General features: G+C 38.6%; 2 protein-coding genes and 1 long non-coding RNA gene across 4 annotated transcripts; 2 read left to right on the plus strand and 1 right to left on the minus strand.

Moving 5' to 3' along the window:
* The first annotated feature begins 2 nt into the window (after nt 1-2).
* Nucleotides 3-7,327, plus strand: LOC136239466 (uncharacterized). Its single transcript, XM_066030201.1, has 9 exons — nt 3-93; nt 3,588-3,870; nt 3,916-4,143; nt 4,433-5,205; nt 5,257-5,307; nt 5,730-5,861; nt 5,912-5,968; nt 6,167-6,223; nt 6,275-7,327. Exons 1-9 carry the CDS (start codon nt 91-93, stop codon nt 7,169-7,171), a joined length of 2,481 nt encoding a protein of 826 aa, XP_065886273.1. The 5' UTR covers nt 3-90; the 3' UTR covers nt 7,172-7,327.
* Nucleotides 7,312-9,305, plus strand: LOC136239481 (AP-3 complex subunit sigma-2-like). 2 transcript variants are annotated; one of them, XM_066030227.1, is made up of 5 exons: nt 7,312-7,470; nt 7,519-7,722; nt 7,979-8,050; nt 8,102-8,233; nt 9,141-9,305. In XM_066030227.1, exons 1-5 carry the CDS (start codon nt 7,402-7,404, stop codon nt 9,243-9,245), a joined length of 582 nt encoding a protein of 193 aa, XP_065886299.1. In that variant the 5' UTR covers nt 7,312-7,401; the 3' UTR covers nt 9,246-9,305. The 2 variants fall into 2 exon arrangements, with proteins under 2 accessions (XP_065886299.1, XP_065886298.1); XM_066030226.1 differs by lacking the exon at nt 9,141-9,305 and adding an exon at nt 8,486-8,673.
* Nucleotides 8,381-11,163, minus strand: LOC136239486 (uncharacterized). Its single transcript, XR_010693480.1, has 2 exons — nt 11,036-11,163; nt 8,381-8,585 (listed from the first exon to the last, which is right to left on the minus strand). It is a non-coding gene; the product is annotated as an uncharacterized lncRNA (long non-coding RNA).
* Between the last annotated feature and the right edge of the window lie 12 nt (nt 11,164-11,175).

Here is an 11,175-nt window from a genome sequence, read left to right on the forward strand (position 1 = left end):
AGCGGAAGTTTACGAAACGCATTCTTGGATCACGTGACAAAGATTCCTTTTCTTGTGTGGGTGCCCAGCGTGGTGCCGTTGTGATTTTCGATGGTATGTTTATAGTAGGGTAAACTGCTTGTATGCATTTCGTTGTGTGATGCAAACTGTGTGTTCACTCGGTCCTGACCTAGAGGGATTTCCCCTTCGAGGCCCCCCAACGTGAGAGCTAGCAGCAGTTACAAAAACGTTTCATTGAGCAGCCACGCGAGAACTAGGTACACGAGAGCAGGTGCACGCTAGAGCTAGCAGCAGTTACAAAAACGTTTCATTGAGCAGCTGAAAATGACAAATGTGACGTCACGTAAATTATTTTAATAAACAAAATTTCAAACATTCTCACTGCTAACCAATAATGCAAATAAGCAACTCGTTCAGAAAGTATAAGTACAAACATGGATAGTATTATCTATGGTACAAGCTGAGCATGATATACTCTGAGTAGAAATATCACAAGCGATGAAAAGCACCTTTAAGGAAGTCTCAGTGCATTTGAAAAGCAAAAAAGCACAGAAGGCTGAATTTCGATTTTGTAAAAAAAAAAATCACCAAACCTGAATTTTGGTGCCTGCTTGCCTGGCTGACCACAGTTGCAAGGCTAGAGGCCAAACAAAGCAGTACCGCACGTCCACCATTTCATGGCACAATAACAAACTCACATGTAGCATATATTATGCCTTTTCTCATTCACAAGTGTCTGCCTTCCATGCTTTGCATTTCCTTTTTTCTTCATGTGAGGAAACCATACTGAGGTGTCACTTTTTTTTTTTTGTATCATCACTTTTCGTAGAAAAGCATTACCAACTTTGTCTGTAGAAGAAGGGACATGACGTTATGGTTAAAAAAGGAAAATAATGTATTGCAAACATATGGGAATGCAAATTTAAGGCAACATGGTGCAGCAGTGAAAAGACTGCTGCTGTTAAATAGCATCAAATGTTGTCAGCCATCTATTAATATATGATTTAGGATCAGAAAATCAGGAAGTATTAGTGTTGTCACCTGGCAATTTCAGTATTTATATAATATTGCATTTCTAGTACATTTGTATTAGAAATCCAATATTATAAAATATCGATAATATTACTCTAAATAATATTATAATATTATAATGTTTAATATATTATAATAATATTATAATATTTTCCAGATAATATTACTCCAACATCCAGCACGACAACCACATCCCTTATTAATCCAGCTGCAATCAGCTGCAGTTTGGGTTCTAGCGACAAAAAGTTGTGAAAATGATGGATTGATGGTATAACAACACACTGAGAGAAAATCCCTACTTTAGCATTGAACAAAATTAATAGTGGTACATGTCACTATAGGGATTTTCTCACATAGCTATGCTGTAATATCATCATTAATATATCTTGTTTCACTACTTTTTATCGCTGTGACCTTACTAATTAATTGCACTATTGTAGGATCATTTATGCAATTTAATTAATCCATCCCTGCTAAAAATAATTTTGTGCATTTTCCATGCGTGTTCCCACAGCATGCATGTTGTATGTAGAATCCCACAATGAAATTGACATTCCAGTCGTTAGGTTATAAATACAAAATGAAACTTGCAGGTCTGTGTTTTGGCAGCCCAAAATATAGTCTAAATCATGTGATCTCGAAAGTGCTAATATGGCAATAGACTCCTAAATATTGTGCGAGGATTAAACACAAAGAGGAGGTCAGAATAGTTCCTGCACGTATAAAAGTTGAGATACTCTAATCCATATATACTCTAATAAAACAGCCAGGTACAGCTGCACTTTATTTATATTTTGACCTTCTGTGGGTCACTACAAGAGGGTAAGAAGTCCTTGAAACATGATTTTAAATCTATTAAGGCTTTACAATACAAGTGCTGAAGGTCTGTCTTTAAAGTGTGTTTGAAAAGGTGGAGAAAGGAGAAAAAAAATCCATAGGCAGCCTTGAACCTGCAGCCATCCAAGTAATGCTCGAACGCTTACAGGAGTTTTACAGGTGGTCAGGATGTTTTCTCCTTGTGAATTTCAAGTATATATATCCATAGGAAATCTAGAAAGTGACTTATTATATCAAAGTACCCCTTGTGGAACCAAATGGACATTAGTTTATTTGATTAATTTGGCATGACCTTGTTATACAGGGAGAATGCGCCAAATCCATTTATGCTAAATCCATTTGTGTTACATGAAACATGTGTACACATTAACACTTGTATCATGTACATACATATTCATGCAGAGTTACTAACTACCTGCTTTTCGCATATCCTCCTTTATGGATTTATATACATTAAATTATTTACTTTTGGTTTTTTGAATAAATAAATTAAAGATGACCATGATATGAAGATCGAGTTCAAAATAAACTATTGATGATATCAATGTGGAATTATAACTGGTCAAGCTCTGTCACTTCTATGCTGGAACTATTACAATGGCCCACTTTAACCACCCGTAGACACAAATCAAGACTACACATGTTCTACAAATCTATTTACCATCTTACAGCACTACAGTTACCACCTTATTTCTCCAGAACCCAATGATCTACCTGTCAGTACCACCCTCTACATTTCATTATACCTACTACCAATTGCGATTATTACAAATATAGCTTTTTCCCAAGAACAATCCGAGATTGGAATGATTTACCTAGTGGCTTAATTGAAAGTAATACTCTATCCCTGCTTAAACCCAAGCTACACGTAACAATTAACTCGACTCTTGATTGACTTTTTATAGCAAATATCATTGTATAGATATGACGTATATGATTGTAATATATTCCTTTGGGCTGGTCCCCTGGACGCATCAGACACTGTCTGTCTGTCCAGTAAATTAAAATAAATAAACAAATAAAAATGTGGCAGTCGTTGCATAGGAAGGCTAGGCTTGACCTATTTTCAGTAGGTAGGAGGTTTTTATTGTCAAGAAGTTGGTGGGACCAAAAGTTTAATAAAGTTGACAAACCTTATATCAACACGATCAATGCCAAAAATCAAACTTTCATCATGTATACAAATGTGTGTTGTTTTTTTCAGCTTAATAATTGGTATGGCAACTTACACTGGAGTTACAAAGTTCAGTCCATACTTCTAATCCTGCCAGGTATAGTACGATTAAAACAAGGGCACGTGCTATATAACAGTCTGCCAAACCATTAGTGTTATTTCACTTATTCACCAAAATTCCCCTCTGCCAAAGTTCCCTAGTAACAAGAGATTGATAGAAAAGCCAGTCACTCTAATAGAACAGCCAATTTTTTTTTTTTAATAGCTTATAATATGTTAGTAACAGTGAAAAATCATCTGAAGTTGTAAATTTTCTAAAATATATATATTTCCTGGGGGATACCCCTAGACCGTATTATTGTCTGTTGTATCCACTAAAGTTGACTCCCTCCTTCTTTGGTCTACTCCACCAAAAGTCATTGTCAGCTTGTTGCAGGAAAGGGCAAAATTCCCCTCTTAAAATGTTGTAGTCGCTTGCTATTGAAAAATTTGTTCTATACTGCTCATAAATATGTAATATATATGTGGTTGTTCTGGTATGTAGGATCAGCCATGTTCTGAGAAGCATCTAGGTCATATTGCTAAAGAGCTGGAGAGCTGGGAACGAATTTACATGAACCTTGAAGTGACTAGGGTTGAGACTGAGGTCATCAAAAAGAACCACCCTGGGGACTACGAACATCAAAAGTTGCAAGTGTTGTATAAGTGGAGAGAGAAGAAGGGATTATTTCAAGGGACATTCCAAGCTCTAAGTGATGTTTTTGCTCAAGAGAATGACCATCGTATGGTGGATATTGTCAGGAACATGGCAGCTGAAGTAACGAAAGGTAGGAGAGCATTTACCGCAAGTTAACTTATATGGTCTCCCATAGAAACCAGTGAAATGTCCATCATCAGATTAACAGATGATCTGAAGGCTATTGGTTATGACGGTCTGAAGGCTGCTGCTGATAATTTTTTATCTGGTCCTCTGCTTAATGAAACTTTGGAAGATGCTCCGAATGATTCTAAGAAAATGGAAGTAATTTTAAGCATGTTGCTGCGTTTATCCAAAGCACAATTCAGTCAACTGATTGAGTGTGTTAAAGCCTTGCTAGCAGGTGAGCAAGTCTTGTTAGTGTTGATATCAAATTTTGCTGTAGAGTGGATAGCATTACCTTCCCTCTTGTAGTTTTCCAGTTCATTTCTGTTATGACTTTTAAAAAGTTAAGCATGTATTTATTTTATTGTGTGCACTTTTTCAACATTATTGCTTTTCCAATTGTGATTTTGTATTTATCTTCTAAGGGCCTTAGTAGGCAAAGTAACAGGGTTTAGAGACAAGTTATTTACTTCAAATATGGGGATGTAGTTTATTAATCTTACTCTTGTTTGTGGATATGTCTTCAGATAAGCCAACACCTGTACAGCCAAGACCAGGAAGTCCTAGGACTCTTGTTGGTGATATTGATCACCAGTTTAGGCTGACAGTGAGAAACATCAAACAACATTTAGGAAGATGTGATGTACAAAATCTTGTCACCGATTTTAACATGACGGTTGATCAGAAAGATATTCCTTATCTTAAAATGAGAGTCTGTGAGAAGCTATACAAGTGTAGAACTGTTGGGGATTTGTTCGCCCGTCTGTCTCCTTTCATCAGCTGGCAAAAACGAGATGTATTGCGAGTGTTAGTTGAAGTCTCTGATTCCAAAGAAGCCATGGATGAATTGAATCGATTTGAAGCTCAGCTAACCCCCACCTCATCCATCAACGATTTTCCCTTGCCACTGCCTTCTAACAGCATCTGTCCTGACCTTGATAGTGACATCACTATGGTTACTATGAAATCTAATGAACTTCTGCGAAATGTTTCCTGGCAACAGGCTGAGCATCTGCAAGAGATTGTTGCTGATAAGGGAGGCATCAAGAAAGAAGAGCTTGACCTGCAAGCTAAAAATCCAGGATCATCGATTCTTTATTGGCTCATACCAAGAAGTGCAATTAAAACATTTGAGCAAAATATTCGCAGGAGTCTTGATTTCTTTTATGAGCAAGGAATTGTAGAATTCTCATTTGATCCCAACATTGTCATTACTACTGGTCGCAAGTTACGTGTCCGTTCCTTAGCTTACCTCACCAAGGTACCACCACCAACTATAAAACTACCTGGAAGAGCTGAGGTTGGTGCATACTTTGGCTTAAGCCAAAATTCCAATTCTATTCTTCTTTAGGAGCTAGCAGAACTTCCCCAACCAGAGGATCAGATTCCTGAGAGATCAGAAGTAGCTAATACTTGTTGTAAATATTTGTCAGCCCATGTAAAATATTACAGATATAAATTCACATTAGATCAAAAGTTATTGTACACATGCTTTGCTGAGAACTTTCTTTGAACATTTGGGGATGGCTCCAGGGGGTTTCTGAGGTCTGATTAAGCATGATGGAGATATCGTCACCCTAATACAACAACATTCAGTAGACTGCTAAATCACTTCAGAAACTCTTTTTATTTTAAATTTCCCTAGGGAGCATGCTCTCACATCCCCTGGCATGCCTCTCACACTATGGTACAGGTGTATGCCTTCCTTTCTACATGATTTCAACTATAATGCTCTGTAGCTAGGCCCTGGCATCATTAAATTGGACACCTGACCAGTCACAAGAATTCCTATAGTTGACCATGAAATTTGCTCTCTTTGTTCAGGAAATAGCAGAGTTGGCTTATCAGTTGAACAAGGATGTGAAGCAGAGGGTTAGAGAGATCGAGGAATTGACAGCAGATCTTGATCTGACAAATAAGAAAGTTGAGGAACTAGAACAAGACAACAAGGATAAGGTAATGATGGCGTCATGTTGTAATGATATCAGCTAGTGTGATGTGGTTAGGAAAAAGAGTGTAATCAACTGAAGGAACAAAAGGATGAGCTGCAACAGATTATAGAGGTAGTTATATTGGGTACTGACAGTGTATGTGCAGTGATCTATTTTGGGATAAAATTATGACAACAGGTTGCTTTATGAACGATACATTTGGAGATTTTTCAAGTTGGCTAGTTTAGACAGAGACAAATAGCTAGGTCCTTTTTGTACACAAAAGAGTGACCTGAGTTTCACTGTATGTTAATACTATGTTTATCTCAGGTGGCTGCTCAACCAAGGGATCAAGAAGAAGAGGTGGTTTCTGCAGCACCTCCCAAGGTAGGTATACTACTGCCGCTTGTAAGATTCATTTTCCAATCTTGCACACAGAGAGGGTTCCAGTGTCAACAGGGTGTTGACCTAGTGTTTGGTACACGGGGACACACTGCAGTGAAGTGTGGAGACAAGGTATACATTGGTGGGGGGGTAACTACTAATGCTGATGGTGCTGCCCCTAATTTGGTGCAAGTAATTCACTTACAAGATAACAATGTGTCCAGCTTACCTGCCTGCCCAGTGAAACACTTCTCTCTTGTCGCCATCAATGGTCAAGTGGTGACAGTTGGAGGAAGGAACATGTCAGATGACAGTGTTAGTGACAAGCTGTATAGCTGGAATGAAACCAGCAGACAATGGGAGGAGTCCTTGCCTCACATGCTCACCCCTCGTTACTTTAATACCAGTGTAGTGTGGCAGGACTTCCTGATCACTTGTGGAGGAAGGATTGATGATGAAGACTCCATCACTGATTGTGTGGAAGTGCTGAACTTACGAACACTACGTTGGAGACCAGCATCCCCCATGCCTCTAAAAGAGAGCGGCAAACATGCTGTTGTTACTGAACGTGGTGGACTGTACCTGTTAGGTGGTTACCTGGGTAACGCCGTCCATTACTGTCAGCTGCAGTCACTAGTCCTCTCAATGACCGCCAGACAAGATGACATGTGGAAGAGACTACAGGATACTCCGAGTGACGATTGTGCTGCAACGCTATTAGATGGTTCACTGGTTATTATTGGAGGATGTACCGCTGGCACCAACGAGATATGTAGTACGGTACAACGTTATGCTCAGGACACTTGGCAACCAGTAGGGGACCTGTCTTGTGGACGTACAGCTTGTGTGGCTATACAGCTGGGACGTAATGATGCTCTAGTGATTGGAGGGACTGTGTCACGTGATCGACCTGAATGGTTCTCTAAAAGTACAGAGAGAATAACTTTATAGGCTTCTTCAATCTTTAATCTAATGATCATGATTTCAACTTTAGTTACTTAATTTTTAGCTTTAGCAAGAATTGTAGTATCATGCACAGCCAGTACTTAGTTTTTGTATCTTTTCTGTTGATTTAGAGTTTTCTAGTGAATTAAATAAATAATATTATTAGGTAGAACTTCGCACGCCGCAATATAATCACTACACCTCGTGACCCTGATATCCATTTAACGCGCACCAAGATGATCAAGGCTATCATAGTATTCAACAACCAGGGAAAACCGCGACTAGTAAAGTTCTTCAGCCACTTCGTAAGTGTATCAACAATATTATCAGCTCGTGTTAGTGTGTTACAATAGTCTGAAGAGGAAGAACAACAAATCATCCGGGAGATATTTCATATGGTGTCTAAACGTGATGACTTGGTGTGTAACTTCCTCGAGGGAGGTAGCAAGTTGGGTACCGGCGACTTTAAGTTGGTATACCGTCACTATGCCACCTTGTACTTTGTGTTCTGTGTTGACTCTTCTGAGAGTGAACTAGGAATATTGGACCTGATACAGGTAGTGTGTCTGTATGTAATACCTGCAGTACAGTGGGTCCCCATGATGCAGTGTGTGTGTCTGTCTGTTGTGAATTGTGTAGTATATTTTGTGCATGTAATTTTGTTAACGTGTTCAGATTTTAACTTAATCCTGGTCTATAAGAAACACTAGTAAATGCAGTCTTGATTTGTTCTGGTTAAATGTACTATTACAGGGAACAATTTTCAAGCGAGTATGTGTAACATGTATGTATACTACTCTCTGTCCATCATAGGTGTTTGTTGAAACTCTTGATAAATGTTTTGAGAATGTGTGCGAGTTAGACCTGATCTTCCATGTTGACAAGGTAAGTCATACACCAGTTAGTGTACTAGTGTTACTGCCATTTTTGTAATAGGTGCACAACATCCTGCAGGAGATCTGTATGGGAGGGATGGTACTGGAGACGAACATGTCTGAGATAATGACTCATGTTGAGGCACAGAGTAAACAGGAGAAATCAGAAACGTCAACTTCAACCATTGTCAGGGTATGTTGAGAACAACCACTGGGGGTGTGTTCTATTGACCACATGATGCTGTATGAAGGGTATTTAGGTAAATATTTATGATTTCTATTAATTTCTAGAAATACCTTTATGAATTAGGATTTCCTTATTCTATATAAATACTAACTATTCTTGGAGTCCTTGAATTACTTGTGTATAACATGTTTATAGCAACTGCATGACAATGATGGTTGAAACATGGTGTGTGAATTATGTCATTGTAATGGGTTGTAGAGCACCATGTCATCTGCACCTAGCCGTGCCATCAGTGCCGTCAAGACTGTGAAGCAGGCTAACATCAAAACCAATTTGTCTTCATTCATCCAGAGGAGATCTAAAATGGAGAAACTAAATTAGTTTTTCCTTTAGCTTGTAATTTCATCTATTTATTTCACATCACTCATTATTTTCTGTGTGCTGCATATGATAAAAGGGGTGGGGCTATATCATGTGATGTCTTGGGTGCAAGAGTAAGGGGGCTATAAGTTAATTCATAGAAATAATAACTCTTGATTGAGAATGAAATTCTATCTTTTTAACATGTTGGTTTGATCTCCAGCTCTTTGAAGTATGGCTTCATAGAGATATGCACTAAGCTAGGAATTCAATAGGAAGTGATTTACATTAACAATGTTTTGCTGCTGAATAACAGTAAACCTGTCTACTCAAGTCACCTGTTTAAACTGACCATGCATTGTAGTGATCCCCCTTCAATGTCTCACTTTGTGTGTATATAGTGATCTGCCTTATGTAGTCACCTGCTCAGGAAATTTTGGCTCAGTAGAGATTGGGTTAATACAAGTTTCTACGTATGTATCATAACAGATTTCAAATGTTATAAAATTCCTCTGTGAGCAGTGAGTTGTTATATATTGTGATCTCATTACAGACGCAGATGTCGTCTGCTCCTAACCGTGCCATGACGGCAGTCAAGAATATGCAAAAGAGTACGATCAAATCAAACCTTCCTTACTTCATTAACAAGAAACTATAACATCACACATATCACTAAGGTCTGTTTATTTTGTATTTTTATTATATATTATAACTAGGACAGCGTCACATACAACCAAGTACATACACCAACGTGACAGCCCCCTAGTGAGGCTATTAGGTGGTGAAGGCACGATCCCCAAATCAACTCAATATGTCACAGTAGTGACAGATACAACACAATAGTGGCATCGTAACTAAAGGCCACCAGTAGCTAAGTGCCAGTACATCATTGGTGTGGTAATGGCACAGTGATGTGTACACAGTATATGTAATTATCTATACAAAACGTACAGGAGAGAACTATGCATTGTTGCAGTATTGTATGCAGCAATACATTATAGGCAACATCAACAGATAAAAATTATCAGCCAATATACAGTAAAGTATCAACATCAACTAGAGCTAAATAAAGTTAATCAGTGGTGTAGCAATGGGTACAGTGACGGGTGACACACTATAATTATGTATACACAACTTGCAGGAGATAGCTACACAATACTGTAGGAGTATGCAAGCCAGATGAACCAGATAAAGGAAGACGGCCAAGCCAGGCAGAACCTAGTAGCTAAGCCAGGTGAAGGCAAAAAAGATTGAGCATGTATTGAATTAGTCTTGTGCCCAGACCAGACCGCTTTTTTTCTTTTTGTCTGGGCACGAGACTAGTATTGAATTGCCTGACACAAACGCAAAGGAAGTTCTCCATGTCAGCTGCACAAGACAAGATTGTTTACTTGTATTTTATATGTAACTGTATTGTAAAGAGTGTGGCATGTGTTTTAATGTTTTCTTGTATTGTTAATTAACTATTTTATCTGACTGGCAGCTAGCATGGAGACTTGAGACGTTAAGGTAAGTAAGGGGGTTTCCGGACAGCTGGGTATTCCGGACACTTAGTTTTTAATCTGCTACTGAAGGATGGAATAGAAACCAATCAGGCTATGGTTTAAGTACCTAAGTACCCTACTTGTGTACTATAAAATACTAAAGTTTTGTTTCGATAGCTTTAAGGATTGCCGAGATACATCACAATTCGCTTGCGCATGTAGAATATTTTTGTGTAAAAAACTTTTATATGCATGTTAACAGATCAGTCACACCATTCAATGAACAGATATATGATTTAGAGATAGTACAACTGGAATCCAAGCCCATTACCTGCGACGTGTTAACTGGCATGCACAATCAACACAACCAGCAGCCCTGAGAAGCCGGATCCGCGGGGCTACACTACTTAACTATGCTGTTTCGGATTAAGGAAAGGACTGATACAGATTTCAAAGTAATAGATCAAATGTCGCATCTTCAAAAGTGCTGCAAGACATACACACGGTCCGAGCAAGGCTGGCAGCAGTTCTGCTTCTTAAAAATTGCTGTCACCAACAAAGTAACCATACAAACCGGTTCTTCTTTCTTTAAAAAAAAAAATATATATATATATATATATACAAACAGAATGCCATCAGTCTCTGCTGGGCCTTGACACTCAATAGAGTGCAGCATTTCACATAACAATGGCAGGTACGTCTTTTTTTAGTGGTGTCCGGAAACCCCAGCCACATAAATTTTTGACAATTTCTCAAACTGCAAATTTAAACTGCTCTTTCTCCTAGTACCCTATACTTCACCACCCACAATTTATGCCACCGATAGCCTAGCTCATTAGCTACAATTTGGCACTAAGCTTTTTAAAATCCCTTTTTCTTTCGAGGAGGAATGAACAAATTTCTAATGCGTGTGCAAACTTTGTCCGGAAACGCCCGCCCCTACCTTACAAACATAAAAACTTACTTGTAATCTTTTTTTGTAAAGTGGCCTCTCGCTCTCCTGAGGTCACTTCACGGACATTCGCTAATCCTCTCCTTCGCGCAATCTGTAATTAACTTGAGCAAGGGTGTGGTACTGGGCGTTATATAGAATTACACGTATGG

Source organism: Dysidea avara, chromosome 11, assembly GCF_963678975.1.
Source record: "Dysidea avara chromosome 11, odDysAvar1.4, whole genome shotgun sequence".
Classification (NCBI taxonomy): Eukaryota; Metazoa; Porifera; class Demospongiae; order Dictyoceratida; family Dysideidae; genus Dysidea; species Dysidea avara.

Bases quoted from the DNA above. Each gene is read 5' to 3' on its own strand.
- LOC136239481 (XM_066030226.1), top strand. From the start codon at position 7,402: ATGATCAAGGCTATCATAGTATTCAACAACCAGGGAAAACCGCGACTA. The intron at 7,471-7,518 runs GTAAGTGTATCA...GTGTTACAATAG, and splicing joins TAAAGTTCTTCAGCCACTTC to TCTGAAGAGGAAGAACAACA. The intron at 8,051-8,101 runs GTAAGTCATACA...TTTTTGTAATAG, and splicing joins TGATCTTCCATGTTGACAAG to GTGCACAACATCCTGCAGGA.
- LOC136239466 (XM_066030201.1), top strand. The intron at 5,308-5,729 runs GTAGCTAATACT...CTCTTTGTTCAG, and splicing joins AGATTCCTGAGAGATCAGAA to GAAATAGCAGAGTTGGCTTA. The intron at 5,862-5,911 runs GTAATGATGGCG...TGATGTGGTTAG, and splicing joins AACAAGACAACAAGGATAAG to GAAAAAGAGTGTAATCAACT.